The following is an 18501-nucleotide window of genomic DNA, read 5'->3' as shown; positions in this document are numbered from 1 at the left end:
TTTAATCACTCTCCAACAAATTGAAACACAACAGTAATGCAGTAAGTAGAGACACAGTACGTTACAATAGATTCATGTAATATTTCAGTTGCCAATGTCAAGGCCTAATCATACAATCACAGTCCCATGACATTTAACTACAGTAATAATGTTGGTACCTGTGCATTTTTACAGTGTGGGATTGTGAAATTGGAGCAGGGTGTTGGGGGATAAATCTTGTTGAGAAGTATTAGTCATACTGGAGAAATATGAGGAAAACAACTCATCTACTCACCATTCCGTTTTTAATTAGATTTTCAACGAAAGGCCCATTAGATGACCGTGGTGGTGGAGAGTGGTGCCAGAAACCTCTCCTCCTGATCCATTCTCTGGTCTCTCACTTCCTTAGGAAATGCATGAAGGAAAAAGTGCAAAGCAGGCTGGAAACTTTGATTGTTAGATCCTAGTTTTGCCTCCCAAGGGATGTTTAATGGGGGTTGAATGATGAAGGTTTCCCCTTTGCCCTCCTGTTAGCACAAAATGTTGAAATGAATCACCCCCAACAGGATTTGCAGGCACTGACCGCCACCTCCTTTGTTTAATACGGACAAATAATTGTGTTGTTGTTGTTGCCCCTTAATCTCTTCTAATACCCAACAATTCACTCATTATGCAAACATTTAAACAGCCAATGTCCCAAACTAAAAAGTGACGATGTGAGATTGACGACATAACTGTATTTCTCATAGGACAGTATATAGTACTTATTGAATGATTAGTCACCATTCTTGTGTGATGCAGAGCAGTTGATGGCCTAAACCAAATAATTCATGGTTATGATTCACACTCATCATGAATTTATTTATTTATTTATTTTGTTTTAATCAGTAGGCTTTATCAGTATGAGCTATTATATTTCAGAGTGGTTTCATAGCGTGCCTCTAATGACAGAATGCGTGCACTTAATGTCTCTGAATATGGAGTTGTATGGAAGCTATAGCAAGCTCCATTAAGTTGTAGAGTGAAAAGTTTCCTTTCATGGTTAACCACACATGAGATTTCTCTGTAATGCATATGATGAATATTATATGAATGTTCTGCAATGACAAAGTTACACTTTACACACAGAAGACAGTGTTATTAGCAGGGTATAAATACCACTCTGTCCAGCATTCATGACTATAGAGGTATAGATAGTTGTCTGCTGTGTGATGTTGGCCTGAGGTGTTTTAGGAATGATTTGATGGGTGGAGTAGGGAGGTTGACCAGAGTATAAATAGGAAATGTGATAGGAATATGGTCAAGGCTAAACCGGGGCAGTAGACCTAACTGACCCTTGTTGGCATATATACAGCAACATGCACATGCCTGAGCTCCTAAAACAATTGTGATTAAATGAACCATTTTGTCAGTGACATTAATATATATATATATATATATATATATATCAGCTTACACATAGGTCTCTGAATTCACAATAAAATTCTGTGTTTTTTGTTTGTGTGTATATTAGACATCGACGGCACAACCCCCACAACTAGTGATCGAGTTTACCGAAGGAAGTTGTGTGTGTGTGCTCTGTACGGCTCCATTAACCCATATGCTATCGGTGTATTGTGGGTTTTGAAACTCACTAATTGCTTTATGTCCCATGGGACTTGAGTACAAAACTCTCGAGTCAAGTTTAGAAGTTTTTCTGTTCTTTAAAATCTCAACTGCTCAGTTTTTCACAAGTCATCTTGGCTTTTAAACTTCGATCATAATCTTTCAAACGCACTAATTGCTTTGTGTCCATAGGGGCTGTGTATGTTGAAAGATATGCGACATAATAAATAAGCAAGTTTAGAGAACATTACAAGCATGTAATCCATCACCCTTGTTCATCTAATGCCCATTGAGGAGCTGTAAACTAATAAAGAGGACGTACTGAAGTTAAGACTCATTTACAGTAACTTGGACAGATGACCGAGAATTCTTCACTAGCAACAATGAGGAAGAGAAGTTGAAGAGGGACAGAGGGGAGGAGGGGGGGGTTTGACAGTGTTGACCTCAAAAGATGTCTAGCACACACAGTTTAATGCTAGCTAGTAAGTCAGAGGGGCTAAAGACCTCACTGCGGTAGGTGACTCAGGAAAAGTCCAGTTAAAATTGATGTTTGACACAGCAAAAGAACAATGAGGCACATGGCAGCTCAGCAAGAGCCAGCTGAAATTGATCTTCTTCATCATGAACATAAGATTCATTCAGAATGAAACCTCTGCCATTCTCCATTACAGCAGCTCGCACCTCACTCTGCAGCAACCTCATCATCAACTTCAGATATCTTGCAGCTTTTTGCCAAAATTATATAACAACAACAATACAGTTTTTTGAAATAACATACCTCAGCGTTTCCCAAACTGCTGCATGTGACCAGGAGGAAAAATGTGGCGTGAAACTTATTTTTGTTTTTTTTGTTTCCACATCAGACATCTTGACTTTTCAAACACAGGTGTAACTAACGACACTGTTAACAGTCGTTGACTTCATCAGTTCCAGCTGTGCTTGAAAAGTCAAAATATCTGTGGTGAAAAATGTCTACAGATCTGATTGATTTAGGAACAATAAAACAAGAATAAATAAAGCTGTAAGATTTAGGTTAGCAAGATGTTTTTGTTTTTTGTTGTTTTTGATAAAGGGAATCATGTTAAATTTTGGTTGAAAAAAAATTATGAATACCACAAGACCCAGGCTACTCTCTTGTCTCTTTTGAGCAAAATAGACATCTCCTCTTAAAGCATGACATTAGGTCTGGAGAGATCTGGAAAGAAATGGTGAATCGGTGTTCTTGAGAAACAGGAATAGGAAACTGAATTGGTTTGCGTTAGATAGTCAGGATACTTGGTAAAATTGATCTCTTATATCACATTTATTTTTTTCTCATGGTTTTGATTTATGACATTAGCTACATATTTCTGACCCTTGTCCAAATGTAAAATGATTTATCTGCCCTCTAGGTATTTTCATTTTGGGGTCTGAAAAATTTTGATGTAAATTTGTCAAAATGTTTTGACATTTTATAGTCACAGTGATTAATTGATTAATCTAGTAGATAATGGGCAGATTAATCAAACTGAAATAATCAGTAGTTGGTGCCCGAGATTTGACCCTTGTAGGATGAAGTTAAATTGAGAGCGAGATATAACATTGCATGCTTGTTTTTGACTTTCTACATGTATTGCATACATTTGACTTCTGTTTGTTTAGTAATGAGGTGTCTCACAAGGGTTTAACAGGAATAATTATCAGCCTTGTCCCAATATGCCAAATTAATTTCATATTGTTCAATTAGAAAAGTGGCACAGGCCAGCTCCAATCCTCAAGAGATGATTGGACCTAGTTTATGACGTCTGTCCCCCTTTACATACTTACACATACATATACACATACGGGATGAAAATAAAACACGACTGTTTGTTCTCACAAAATGTTAGAACTCAAACTATGGAACTACCTCTATAGTCATTGAGAATATCTTCTAAACTGCGTTCGAACTTTGCGTCTCATCCGACGGAAACATTTGCAAAAGTGCTGATCAACGGAGTCACTGTCAACTGCTTTTATCAGACAAATGTGAACTGTGGGAACTTTGTCAAGGTTACGACGGGACAAAGTCCACTGCGACTTTGAACGAACGCATGGTTGTAATTGTTAGATGAACCACTGAAGATGTGATCAGATTCTTGTATGAATAGAGCAAAGATAACAGTGCAGCAACAGAAAGTGCAGAATTAGGGAGAAAACGTTTAACTTAAAAGTTTTTCACCTCTTACAGTGGTGCAGCTGGTCGTCTTAAACTTAAAGAACCTACACAAACTTGTAGATATTCACACTGTGAATACTGTTAGTGAACGTCAGAATGATGTCGTAAAGGTACATGGTTGCACAGCAGTATTTTTATTGAATTCACGACTCTGCCTTTTGTCTTGCCTACAGATTTCCAGGTTTTGACACAAGACTGTCTGCCATTAACACTAAATAGAAATGACATCCACAGGACAGACTTGAAAAACGAAAGCAGCTCCACAGATCCTTCAACTGTTTCAGCTGCTCAATAAAACACCAGGTTCAATTTCATTCTACATATTATTCCATTGAGATTGTTTAGCCCAGGTCAATCCTCAATCTGCAACTGTAGTTCCATACAGGTTCACACCTGAACTTGTATGTTGTAGAATCACTCAGAAAGAGTCACCATTCACTTCAGTTAAGTGCTACTACTGTATTTACACTTTGGATTCAACATCACAGTGAGAGAGAAGAACTTTCTTTATTTCATCACATAATTCAAACTTTATGCAAAAACTCACAATCATGGTCAAATTGAGGTTTGCTTGAGGTTCCCGCCGATACCTACAAAATAGACTCCATAACAATCCTGTAGTTCTTCTTTTAAAATCAGAACCAAGCAGTGTCTGACCCCTGTTAAATGTTGGTAAGAAGCACTAAACCAGCTACAAACCAATGTTACTGGTACTACAGGTTGTCATCAGACAGACATTGCAATATGGTAAATGAATATGGTGCTTTGCCTCCCCCCCTCGGCTCTTTGTGTTGGCTCAGTCTTGTGGTGCTTTAAGCATATATTTTTTTTGCATCCTTTTTTAAATGTGGTTTAAAAAGTCAGCTGCAGGCGTCTCTGTGCAAAGCTGACACCAATGCCGAGGTGCACTTAGGGACTGTGAAAACACACAACTTCCAAGACTTGTCTGGAGTCCTGTGAACAACAGCCGTTTTAATGGAGAAAGCTATCAAATTCAGACAATCCTTTTAATGACTGTGATATGTACTTATTGTTGGCTTCACCACTTTGTGTTTGTGAAAAAGTATGGTGTGAATATTTGGCAGCTCACAGTCAAGTTTCGAATGTCCAGAGTATCACACGAGTAAATGAAAGCACCAAACACAGACACGTAGCAGCCTGTTTTCTTTTCTTTTGAGTCTGACTACGAGTCCTGAGGCTTGGCTTTCAGAGAGGAAGCTGGATCAGATGTTCTCACATCGTATGTGATGTCACACAGTCACACCAACCTCAAACGGGTTAATCCAGGGTCACTGCATGGGTTTGAAAAATGACTCAGCAGCCTCTAATGGCCAGCACACACTCATACCTAGCACACTCGCAGTCTCACTGTCTTTTCCAGTGTCTCTTGGTAGAGTAAATCCATTAGGACCCAGATGTGGTCACCTGTTCCTGATGTATTTTGAAAAAAAAAAAAAAATGCTGTCTGCAATATTTTAAGAGCACATTATCTTATTATACATATAGCTGTACAACCATCTAATGTTTGAATGGGTGGATCCCCAGAGGAAACATTTACTCCACACATTCAACCTTAAAAAGTAGACTCAGCTATCTTGAAATTCATTGCATTCCAATTTTGTAACATAAAACTTAACTGCAGCGCCTCAGCCCTAACTTATCAGGTCATACCTTTTAACTAAAAGTCTCTCTATCTATGGCTTGTTTTGTTTTGTTTTTGTTTTGTTGCTTCATATTCCCTCCCTGCCTATACAGAGGACTTCAGGCTCACTCCTGTTCTCTGTGTGTTTGAACAGCCATGAAGGGATCAGGATTATGCCACACAGGAGCAACCCAGATCCTTTGTGCCTGTACAAATACAAAACCTACTGGCACAGTTCATTTTAAGTTTTTGCGATTACTCACTGCTCCACTTTGCCTGTTTAAAAAAACAGAATGTGTCTATTTTTAGGATGGATGCTACAAGGTATTAACTCTTGTGCAACACTGTGTGTGGTTTGCAACAACTACTACTTGTCATGGAGGTTAATGCAATAGTTAATTATAGGTGGGCAGAGTGTATTTGTGTTAAGCAGGTGGTCCAACCCAGCCACTGGTGCAACAATGTGAACATTTCAAAGTGTACTTAAGGGCAACACAACAGTGTTTGTGTAGCGTATGCATGTAGCTCTGACAAGCAGTTGAAAATCAAATTTGAGAAGGCAACAACACCCAGCCATGGGTTTGTGGGAGTTGGTGTACACGTGAATGAAAATAAACTCTTTTATAAGACTACATATATTCTGATGCTTCTGTGCACAGTGTATGTCAGCATTTCCTCATTGCTTTTGCTCTATAACAAAATAATTTCCCAAGTGCCTTCCCTGCATATTTCAGCCTTCTAAATTGGCAACCCTACAATAGGAAAGCTGTTTCTACAGAGGTTGTAGTATTTCAGCACCAGTTTAGTCTGTGGCTTTGGTTTGTAAAGTGTCCAGTCTGTGTTATGGACCCACAGTAGAGAGGCTAATTTGGCCAAAATAGAGTTTATTTTATGCAGTGCAGAAGAGTGTTGCACATCCAGGCTCTTATACCAGACACTTACACTGGAATGCAGCACATCTCCTGGGCACTGACATGCAAAACGCACAGATACACTTCTTCCTGCCAAACTTACTGAGGAGTTAGCAGTGAGGTAAAGTTAAACTGTTCAGTTGGTCGGCCAAGATTCTCAGTGAACCAAAGAGAAACTACACCCCCAGCTCTTCACACCCAAATAGTTCCTGTCACCACTGAGAGGAGAGAGATGTTGTTCTTGGTCTGTCACCAGACCAAGCAAACAGGCTGAGAGGAAAGTAGCCAGCATATATTATTATGTGTGTGCCAGAGTGCACGAGTGCATGAGTGAGTGAGTATATACTGTCTGTGTGCACATGTTTTTTCAAAGATGGGATGTGATTCAGTTTTCTTTGCTCGGGACACCTCCTCATACACCTCTACATTTTTTAAAGTTTTTAGAAAATCTACAATACTATGGTCCACTGTGTAATAAATCTGTCTGTCTACATTAACAATGGACCAAATGACTATGTGTAATGTGAAAAGGGTTGTTTATGGTGACAAACCCACAGAGAATTATCACCCAACTCTGCAGATTCTTTCAGCTCTGTGGAGACTTTTAGCTCATTTAGCAACATTGTTTTGGTTTTCTGGCCTCCAACTCATAAGCCCTCAGACATAGGTGACTTTTGCCTTCATGTTTCTCTTCATTCAGCCATGACAGCACATTTATGGAAAGACCTCCGTGCTGGTGCAACATTTCTGTCCGGCCCAGAAAGATTACTGTTGTGACTTTAACGTAAAAATGACCTGGGTTCTTATTCAGACGTGAGACCAACTTGTTAAACTGTTGTCCGGTTAAGGTAAAGGCATTCATCTCTGAAAGGGGTTTAATGAACCTCTTCACTCAGCACCAAATGGTAGAAGAAATTGGTGGCTAGCTAGTGTATACAGAGTTAAACGAACAGTGACTATTGGACTTTGTTCATCAGGAGACCAGAGACATGACTTGGAATGAATGCTAATGTTGCTCCATGTCTGCTGTTTGCGAATATGTTAATGCCTTTCTTCAGAATCAGAATATGATGGTGTCACTGACATGTCCACCCTAATGCACGACTGATCCCCAACAACTCTAACTGGTTATATAGAAGAAAGAAGAGCCACCACTGACAAATACTAAAGACTGCATTCTGTTTTTTGAGCATTGAATACCTGCAATACCAGAAGGTATTTATGGCTGTTTGTCTAGTTGCTCAACTCTGATTAACTCCTCACTTTTATTGTACTTTTTATTGTGAGACTTTTGTTATGTTGTTGCAGGTCTTTATTGCCCATAGAGGTCAAGGAAAGTCATGAATGACAAAATGTCCATTTAAGGAGTGTGGCTGCTGACACAGGAGATTAAATGGGTTGTCTGGTTAAATGAAACCCTGCACAAACCCACAAAATAAATAAACACTGCTCATTTGTCCCCTTTCCCTGTCTACTTTCTCAGGCACTGGGGAGAGTGGGAAGAGCACATTCATCAAACAGATGAGGATTATCCATGGTGCCGGTTACTCTGACGAGGACAAAAGGGGTTTCACCAAACTGGTCTACCAGAACATCTTCACAGCCATGCAGGCCATGATCCGAGCCATGGAGACGCTCAAGATCCCCTACAAATATGAGCACAACAAGGTAAATGACATCCTTTCACTCAAGCCACTTCAAATTCCCCAACTGCAATGACAACTGTTGTGAGGGGTGACAAATAGTTTGAGAAAATGAGAGAGACACTGCAAAGTGGTCACGGCGTGCTTGTATATTTTTAGAGTGCTGTCTATCTTATTTGGAACAGCCATCCATAATCGTTTCCTGTCCTTTTTGGCACTTCCTGTGTCCTTAAAGCACAGGACTCCACCACACTTTGTGTGTATTTGTGTTTGCCTGTGTGTTTCAGCGCACTCAAATCCATGTGTGTGTATACACACAAATATACATATGCAAATACGCAAAAGAGACCTGCCCTATACTACTCACCCACATTTGACCTCACTTTCCGTAACTATCACTTCAGCCAAGCATTTTTCCCCTCCTTTTTCATTTGCATGAGTTACCTTTGTAGTCATAGCTTTGGGAGATGTTACAGTAACCTCTTACTCACATTTTGTTCCCTGTGAGAGTGACAAATGAAAGGAATTGGTGCATAGGAGTGTATCACCTCAGCAATGCTTTTTATAAAAAAAAAAAATCAGACCATTTCAGCTGACAGCCTGCCTGGCCACAGTCCAGTCAGACAATTTTTCACTGGTTTTGGGGAGCCATGGGTGATAAACTATGTAGTGGATTTGAGTGTGACAAAATCATAATCTTCAGATGTTAGAATTAAGACCTAATGAGTGATTTATTGATAGAGCAATGCAGCAATGTGATGATCAATCAATACAGTGATCAAATTGTCTACCAGGTGTGCCTTAGATGACACTTTGTGTAAACTGTGGCATGTAAAATGGCACAATAACTTGGATTTAACTTGGTTAGGTGCCCCCTGAGTCTCTGCTGTTGTGGTGGATCCTTTTCCCTGCTTGCTTTCACTTCCTGTCCAATGAGTCCGTGCTCATGAAGAATGAAACCGAATATGCTGTTTCAGCCCAGCAAGTTCACCATCTTTTTACCCACTTTAAATACAAAGAGAAACCAACTATATCCCTTTATATGCTGAGAAAGAAATAATGCAACTCCAATCCAAAGAATCAAAATTTAAAAACAAGAAATACAGATTGTCATGTAAGGTTTTTTTTTGTTATCCCTACATGTCACTGTCGTTCCTACTTCATGATAACTGCACTTTCACTGTCTGAAAATTGGCTGGTGTGGGGTTAGTGTGTTTGCCAGTAAAGGTTTTGTATGAGACATTCAATACACAGTAGAGCAGTAGAGGAATACTTGTGTTGCCCTATGCAAGCACTGAAGTACAGAAAAACAACAAAAGGATTTGTTATGTGTAAGATATGTGTATGTCATAACTTATGTGTGACAGTGAAAGCATACTGAACTACTACAGAAGTACTGAATGCTTTCTGACTAACATTCCTGTGCTCTCATATACATAAGGCTAAAATGGGAAGTATTTACCTTTTAACAAAGAAGTCAAAGTGAAGTGAAAATGAAACCTGTCTATCATGTTTACACTGTCTTTCTGGGCATTTACAGTGAATACCACTATCACAGGCCAGCTGGCTTATCAAGCCCACCCATTAAAACACGTCATTGGGGTTTATCTACCTTATACTGGATATCTGCTTATTTTTTTAAATCTTTTTTATATCTCATTTTTGACATTTGAATGACTTTTGTCATTCTTAACAGCACAGTTTTGAATAAGATCAAATTTCCTTTTACATAAAATCTCCTGTCTCCAAACCCCATCCATCACATCCTGTCCTTTGTCTTCATGTCTAAATCATGTTCAGACCATATAATTATATCTCCAAACGTCTCATTCCAATGCAGGTCATGCAGCCTCGACATGATCTGCACTGAAAATAGGAACAATATTTTGTCATTTGTGGTGTTGGGCTTTAAGGTCTGTAGAGACCTTGGACCACATTGGTTAGGCTTGTTTTGCCATGGTTACATGTTGACTTTAGTCAGCCATTTCCACAGCCATGGGGTCATACAGTACAGTTCTAGCAGTCGGTGTGACTCTACAAGTGTCCCGTGTAGTTTATGACAGACTGATGGGTAAGGGTTAGATAGTGATTCGATAGATAATGGCTGTCATGTATAACAAACCCTCATGCTATTAAAAAAAATAGCTTCACATTTTTGAAAATCTAATTTATCACAAATTTAAAATACATTGAGATGTTCCACATCCCCACAAATCTGGCAAAAAAGAGTCAGTTGCTTAACAAAACCATTTGGCTAGACTGTAGACATAACATAGCTAAGTGTGAGAACCATAAAGACGAAATCATGTCTGTTAAGTATGTACACGATGCTAGCACGAAGTATTAATCCTAATAATAAAAAATGTCAGTGCGGTATGTGAAACTGTGTCAACATTCAGGCACACAGCACATTCTCTTGTGGTGGGACACAGGAGAGTTTTAATGGGAATCTGGAGCAGCAGAACTTTCCCCTTTAATAGGCCCAGTGGGATTTGAGCTTCAGATATTAGGTCCATGCTGAGCCTGGGGGTGCAAAGAATTTTCTGGATGTAGAATATGTGTGTGTGAGAGAAAAATAAACCAGCGATAATTAGGATGCAGAATTTGGTGCAGCTGAGTAAAGTTGTGAGTCTCAGTAAACCACAGCACTTTTTCTCGTCATGTTTTTCCACCAGGGCAACGCCAACATTGTGAGAGAGGTAGACGTAGAAAAAGTCACCATGTTCGAGAATCCTTACGTAGATGCAATCAAGAGCTTATGGAACGACCCGGGCATCCAGGAGTGTTATGATCGGAGGAGGGAATACCAGCTCTCAGACTCCACTAAATAGTGAGTAGAATGAAAAACAACACAGTGGATACAGATGCCAACGTCGCTCTTAAACTTAAACATTTACAACCTTTATAAATGGGGTGAAAAGCAAAATACAAGAATTTTTGTATAAGGTACCAGACGAGGGACAACTACAATTTTTTTGCATTCTCTGATGACAAACAGACAACCTAGATAATTTAAATTCTCTCCCTCTGTAGTTACCTGAACGCGTTGGACCGGATCGCCGAATCATCCTATCTTCCCACCCAGCAGGATGTGTTGAGGGTTCGAGTCCCAACCACGGGCATCATCGAATACCCGTTTGACCTGCAGAGTGTCATATTCAGGTGAGATCAGATATTTATTCGGGATCTGAAAATAAAAAAGCACCATTGTAGACACCAGCCTGTCCAGATCTGGAAATCAGTAAGAGCACAGAAAATGTCCAGTGACATGATAAAAGAAAGTGCTTTGATTTAGCCCTGATAGCAATTTATGTAAGAAGAATAAGAAGAAGCAGAAGAAGAAGAAGAAGAAGAAGATGAAGAATGATGTTTGTTTACTCTGCCACAATTTTAAGATATAGTCACATTAACTGAATATCTCATTTTGGGAGACACAGTGAATATTTTACTCAAGTAATTTTTAAAAAGGTACACCTTGTATTGCTAACTCACCTACATTTATCTGATGGTATTTTACAAGTTACATTGTGGATGAATATTTAATACTCAAAAAGCACAGTAAGCCAATAGAAGATAAATAAAATATGGTCCTTTGTTAAGGTTTAAACTTTCCAAGAGTAACATTTTGAAAGCAGTGCCTGATACTTAATGGAATAGCTTTACAGTGTGGCATTTCTGCTTTTACTCACGAAACTGGTATTTTTATTTTTTACACACATCATGTTAACTTTACAACTTCTTCACTGACACAGCCTCATCAAAGCATTGCACCACACTGAACATGCTGTTTCACTTTTGATTCTTCGTTTTGCAGCAGATTCCCCTTCTGTGGGATTGTGATAGAGGTACTTGTACTTGAGCCCATGGTGGTAATATTCTGCATGTGATCAACTGGATATCAGAATATCTTTTAAGTGGCATCCAGGTGATCAGCAGTCGCGTCATGTTGGATTCACATTTGGTCCCTCAAGATGCGCATATCACTTGGGGAAGAAGAGATGCAAACTGATTTGAAAACATTGTTAATGCTTATAGTGACTGTTTTCTCTCTCCTGGATGCTCCTGCCATGACAGGATGGTGGATGTCGGCGGTCAGAGGTCAGAGAGGAGGAAGTGGATCCACTGCTTTGAGAACGTCACATCCATCATGTTCCTAGTAGCTCTCAGCGAGTACGACCAAGTTCTGGTGGAGTCAGACAATGAGGTGATTGACTGATGCATTTGCACACAATTTGATCAACTTTCTTTTGCAAAGCATGTGTAAACCGTGGTGTGGAAGAAGAGTTGGCTCCGAGGATGAAGAGCTACTCCTTATTTAGAACAATGGAAATCAGATTCCCCTCCTGCCTGAAAGTGCTCCACCTCTTGTTCCTTTGTAAAGCATTTGTAAATGATCAGCCAGCTGTTTTGAATACCGCCTCGAGCCACATCTCCTTCTTGAGAGGATATAGCATGTGTGTCGGTTTGTTAAAGTGTAGTAATGAGCAGGTGTGTGTTCATATGTCCGTCAGTCTAGTTTTGAGTCTGTGTTTTCCTTTCTTACTTGTTGAAGAAATAGAAGACTGACCACCAGCACGTCCTCTGTATTCTGCAATTTTTTTTAGTTTTTTTTTTTTGTTTGTTTTTTATAAAATACAGGAGATATTCTGTTTCACACTGCAGCACAGGCGATGAGGTGATATCTAAAGCTTGCTTTCAGAATGGTTGTTTTGTTCAATTAAACACTGAAATCAAGTGCAAGGGAGGAATTAAACCGTCAAAGGCGACATGGCCGCCCCTCTCTCATCTTTACTGCTCTCCCTCTGGTGCGGTAAAACGTTTATTAAAATCTGTACTTAATGAGTATGAAAGACTGTGTTTTAATTAAGTGATTAACTCTCTCCCTCTTTCTCTGCTCTCTCTCCCTCTCTCTTTATGTCTTTCTCCTCACTTTACCTCCCCTCCCTTCTCTCTCTCTCTCTCTCTCTCTCTCACACACACACACACACACACACTCTCTCTCTCTCTCTCTCTCTCTCTCTCTCTCTCTCTCTCTCTCTCTCTCTCTCTCTCTCTCTCTCTCTGTCGCTGTAGAACCGGATGGAGGAGAGTAAAGCTCTGTTTAGGACAATAATCACGTACCCCTGGTTCCAAAACTCCTCAGTCATTCTGTTCCTCAACAAGAAGGACCTGTTGGAGGAGAAGATCATGTACTCTCATCTGGTTGACTACTTCCCAGAGTATGATGGTGAGTATCAGGAGCGTGGCGTCCAAACCAGAAGCCAGATATTTTTAGCTGTGAGTTTACAGACAAGCACAAATCTCTCTGGGAAGCTGCAAAAAGAATACCAATACTCACTACGTGCCCACCTGTGATAACAACATGCATTTTGGTTTTGAGTTTTTGTGACCATGGTAAATTTTATTTTCCATACTCAAAAATCTCAAAAGTAAAGATTAAGTCAGTTATTGGCTGTAAAAATTGAAAGTTTTTAATGTGAAATCTAAAACCAGTGACTTCTGGTTAATTGGAAGTGTGTAAGTCATTTATTTAAGCCACAACAGTGAATTTCTACTAAAATGTAACAATTGTTATAACATTTTGAATAGTTTGATGTAGTGTCTAACATGCTGTCCGTTTCTCAAACACATTTGTTTATTGAAACAGATTTCTATTGTTTGACAGTTGAAAAACAGTCAGCGTCAGACTGTGAACCTTTCAAGAATACAAAATACACAAACAAAAATATTTGAAAATAAATGATCAAAAAAATAGTCTATCAAATCCAAGCAAATATAATGTTGCATGTTTCCTATGATTGTGTTAAAGTAATTTCATTTTGTTGACTGAGTGCTGAATTTGCAAACAGTTTGCAAATCAGGACAGCTCCTAAATAAAGTGTGTTTTATAGATGTTTGCATTGCATTGCTGCAAGGATAAAAAGTATCTAAATATCTATAAAAAAATGGTTAGAAGTAAAAAGGTAGGCACCAGACATCATCTTTTATTTTGAATGATCGATAAGCATCACGATCGTTTCCTGTGATCATGCTGCTCAAGACAAAGCCAATGAAAAAGCAGCTCATGCACGGAGGGTGTATTGACCGTGCATAATTTTCCCCTCTCCAGGTCCGCAGAGGGATGCCCAAGCAGGGCGAGAGTTTATCCTCAAGATGTTTGTGGACCTGAATCCAGACAGTGATAAGATCATCTACTCTCACTTCACCTGTGCCACTGACACAGAGAACATCCGTTTTGTCTTCGCGGCCGTCAAAGACACCATCCTGCAGCTCAACCTAAAGGAGTACAACCTGGTGTAGGGCGGAGCAGGGCTGCCCGCTGGAGGCCCTCATCACACACTGACTGACGCAATCTGTGAAAAGATAGATCATATACACACACATGAAAAAAAAAAATCAGAGAGAAAAAAAAAAATCTAATGGTTGCATAATACTAATTTATTTGCCATTTGTTGATCTCTTGGTCCCCAAGAGGTGAGCAAAGTAAATGTTCTCTTGCTATTTAAGGAGTTGATGAAATATAGGGAGGGTGGGGGAGGGGTTTGCTGTTGAATATGTACAGCAACAATCCTCATTTTTAGGCTTTGCGCATTGTGAAGTTCTGTTTTTTGTTTTGTTTTTGACAAAGAAAGAAACTGCTTTGTGCACTGGAGGTGTGGGGGCTTGTTTTGTCTGCCAGTCTGATACATCAGAACTGGAATGAATGCAATGTGCTCCCTCCCTCCTGCCTTTTTATAAACAAAAAAAAGGTTTTCATTCCTTTTTTTTTTTTTTTTAACCCTCCCTCCTTACCTGTCAGTTCATTCTGAAGCTTTGTCGTGGGCGTTTACCTGTTTACCCAACAGGAAATGATGTAACAGATCTCTAATTAACAGCTTCCTTTTTCCTTCAAAGGACTGATTGGCAAGTCTCTTGATGAGTTGGCATAAACTGTGATTTTTAAATTATTTCATATTGATTTGATATTGATTAACTTCATCGTTATTATTATTATTATTATTATTATTATTATTATTACTATTATTGTTACTACACAGCATTGACTTTGGTACCATCTGATGAGTAGGGCATGTGTGACCATGGAAGCATGTGGCACCGTTTTGGAGAAATAGCCCAAGTTGTGTGTTGAGCAACAGTCACGTGACACCTCTCCATCATCGATGTAACCATGAGGTTGAGCAGCGTGAGAGAAATTGGCTTTAAAAAATGCTTTCTAAGCTTTGAGCGACCTCTGCTCTGTCATGTCATGATGACTCATGAAGGCAGCAGTCGCTCTACACAGACTGAAAAGAAGCTGAGGAAGTAATAATTTATCAGACAATGTTGTTAAACGATTATGTTCCAATGTGCCACATTAACGCTTTTTATTATGGTAATATATATATTTATTGCCAATGCCAAAACAACTCGAGCACCAGGCTCCACTGTGCGCTGTTTACTACTTTAATGGAATGAAAAGTGTTGAGAGCAGGGCTAATGAACGCAGATGGAGCAAACTGACTGACTTAACTGACTGAGGTATTGATCAACCAACTGATTCTTGCAGTTTCTGAAGTATTCAACAAAGTTAAAGGTATTCTTCACCCAGCCCCTCCACCCCCCCCCCCACCCCCCCCACAAGGCTGCTTTGTTAAAGAGGAGGCAGCCACTTAGCGCGCTCAACTGTCAAACCACAACCTCGCACAAGGCTACAACCCCCCCCCCCCCCCCCCCCCCCCTCCCCCCCCCCCCCCTCCCCTCCGTCCCCTTGTGACCTGCAGACTGTCCAGTCACATTTTAGCTGCGTCCTTATATATGTCCAATCAGAGCCCAGCTGTCTTGACTGTTGTGGTTCGGTAGCAGTGGAGAATAACTTTGGGTAATTTCTATGTAAAAGGGCAGAGTGTTGATATTCAGTTTGTACCAAAGTAAGCCCTTCTTGTTTCTGATTGGCCCCTCTCACTTACAGTTCCTCATTCCGAAGTTACTTTGAGTATTTTTTTTTTTTGTAACAGTTCCCTAGAACATAAGCCTGTAATTTACATTTATTGAGGCATAGTGCAATTATGAATGCTATAATCATTGTACATACATCTCTCTATATATATGGCAGCATCTTTGTTGGCTTTGTAATCATTACTTTTTTGGCAGATTGAATGTGCGGTATTGGAAATATGTATCTATGTAATTGTATTGTATGTCTAATGGATAATTCATTTTTGGAAGAAAAAATATGTTATTTACATGTTTGTTTTTGTTTCCTTTTTTTTTTAAGAAGAGAATGTAAATTTTGTGTTTTGCCAGTTTTATTTCTCAGCAAAGAAACATTGTTCAGCTTCAGAACTACATAACGAGGAATATTATTATCCAACAACAGTTCAATTGGTATGCCAGTAGTTAACAGTAGCCGCTTTGTTAAATTGACTTTTATATGAAAAACTGCAGACTGAATCCAATTTACAGGGCTAATTGTAATAGCTTAGTTCTTACCTGGCTTCAGGAACGGAGCACTTGTCATCTAGGTGTAATCACGACTCATTCATTCTTTTACTTTTATATTTAATTTCATCACACAGCTGCTCAATACCTATTGATTAGCTTCCCCACCCCACCGCCAACCACCTTTGAAGGCAAGTTGTTTTATCTAAAAGGTGGGAGGCAGGTAAAGTGCTGCTTTGCCTCAGATTTGTGTTAAAATCTTGTTAAGGAAGTTCAGACGTTATGATCGGATTATTTGTGCTAATAGATGGGAACGCCATCACCCCTTTCACCCCCTCAAATGAACCTCCACCCTGATAGAAACTGGGTATTGTAGAGTCTGTCAGAGTCAGTGACTGACCAGTGGACGCAAACATGCAAAAAATGACTCATCCATTTGGCCTAATTAGGATGGAACATTTACAGGTGCTTTTTTTAAAATTTCTTTTTTACTTCATTTCCATCTTGATTGCCAGTTCATTAGAATGTACAGTATTATTTTAGAATTTATTTATGAAGTGACAACATAGGAGAAAATACATAACAGTTCACATGTACATATTGCCTTATTGAATAAGCTGTGCCTCTGAAGTCCCATGCAAGGCACCTGTGTTTTTAGCAGAAGTGAAGCTAGTGCAGCCAATAATGTCCCATTGTGCAGCTGGAGGATTGTTTGGTTTTGGCTCGGTGGTCTCTCTGTTATTCTGTGCTAGAAGACGCCCTGGGAACAGCTTTGAAGTGTAGCTCATGTAGCTAATATGACATCATTACAGGACATTATAAGCACATCATAACTGAACTGTAATCAAAACACACTTCCTATTGATTTCATAATATTGTCACATCAGATTCATGTCTTAAAATCCATACCACACCACAGTGCATTATAATGCATTGATCTGCCTGACTACGATTAAGCAACAGTTGCTCCTGCACGACAGGATGTGGAGAATGTGCTCGCAAAGTGTCACAATCTGGACTCAAAAAAACTACCGCCAGCCACCCATGGAGTGGGTTTTACCGTATTTGGCTACAGTTTGGCATCTACCAGCCGCTTTGGCAGATAACCAGCCCTCACTCTGAGGTCCTGCTGTTTTCAGATATTTCAGCTGGCTGGTCTACTTGCTAACAAGGATGGTTGATTTTGGCAGGCAACAACCACTTGAACAAGTTCATTTCCAGTCAAGTTGACAGTGTACTTGGAGTAAATGAAGATGTTATAATAACCACTTCTCAACAGCAGGGTCTAATAGGAAAAACAGGGGGCCAACAAGTCACATTTTTACTGGACGTTGAAACAGTGCTTCTGCTTGTTGCCAGAGGAGATGTTTTGAAGCTGGACTATAGTTTCAACTTATCAGTGTTGATGACCACTTGTTGTAGACTTGCAGTAATTAGTAACTTGTCTCCCTGCTGTTGTAAAGTGTTTATTTACACTGTAAAAGGAAAATCCTTGTTTAAATACTGTATCCAACCCACTGAGCAGAGACTGTCCATCCATGTTTGTGAGCCTCTAAAAGTAACTGAAGTAAATGAAAATTAAATTGAATCTAATATTATTCAAACTATACTGCACTGGCAAAAAAGCAAATTACATTCGGATTTGTCTGATGAATATGAGCCACAATGGACTGTTTCCAGGCTTTGCGAGTAATTTGTTGGCGTTGACATCATAACTCTTAGAGAGCACATGTGAGTTACACTGGAGCTGGATTTCCCTTTAAGAGAGCACAGACTCCAGCTGGTGTTGACTTGCTGACACATTGTTGGAAAGCTCTGAGAGCAGTGCAGTGTTATATACAGTATATTGAGGAACTGCAGAAATCTACTCCATAAACTGCTCTTTTACTCAAGTCTCAGACACATCATCTGAGTGCTTTCAGCGCGCCTACTTTCAGGTTTCTTTGCCTCCAGATCCTGATGATATGATGTTTAATGACTCATTTTGAAATAGTGTTATTATGATGATCTCCAATCATAATTGTGTAAAATGTCTCATGTATCCATAAAAAATCGCACTCCTTCAACATGTTTCTGAATGAAGCAACATGTTTCTTTTCAAAAGTA

General features: G+C 39.5%; 2 protein-coding genes across 9 annotated transcripts in view; one reads left to right on the top strand and one right to left on the bottom strand.

Annotated features, from left to right (window-relative positions):
* The window catches only part of wdr31 (WD repeat domain 31), a 13857-nt gene extending 11395 nt beyond the window's left edge, over positions 1–2462 (bottom strand). For 3 of the 8 annotated variants that reach the window (XM_071483073.1, XM_071483077.1, XM_071483070.1), the window contains exons 1-2: positions 2363–2462; positions 275–383 (exon numbers count right to left, since the gene is read on the bottom strand). The gene's annotated coding sequence lies outside the window, so the exon portion shown is untranslated. Of the gene's footprint in view, positions 1–274; positions 507–2362 lie in introns of all 8 variants that reach the window. The other 5 variants (XM_071483072.1, XM_071483076.1, XM_071483071.1 and 2 more) reach the window with 2 other exon arrangements.
* LOC139624182 (guanine nucleotide-binding protein G(q) subunit alpha) overlaps positions 1–18501 on the top strand; it is a 20826-nt gene extending 2325 nt beyond the window's left edge. Inside the window, exons 2-7 of the mRNA XM_071483083.1 lie at positions 7818–8002; positions 10653–10807; positions 11011–11139; positions 12052–12181; positions 13051–13204; positions 14087–18501. Of these exons, the coding sequence (XP_071339184.1) occupies positions 7818–8002; positions 10653–10807; positions 11011–11139; positions 12052–12181; positions 13051–13204; positions 14087–14277 (944 nt within the window). The 3' untranslated portion in view covers positions 14278–18501. The remainder of the gene's footprint in view (positions 1–7817; positions 8003–10652; positions 10808–11010; positions 11140–12051; positions 12182–13050; positions 13205–14086) is intronic.

The sequence above is a fragment of the Trachinotus anak genome, unplaced genomic scaffold (assembly GCF_046630095.1).
Source record: "Trachinotus anak isolate AG129_WGS33_773 ecotype Australia unplaced genomic scaffold, CSIRO_AGI_Tana_v1 ptg000008l, whole genome shotgun sequence".
Taxonomy (NCBI): domain Eukaryota; kingdom Metazoa; phylum Chordata; class Actinopteri; order Carangiformes; family Carangidae; genus Trachinotus; species Trachinotus anak.
Note: the sequence above shows the minus strand (reverse complement) of the source record. Positions and strands in the feature narration are given on the sequence as shown.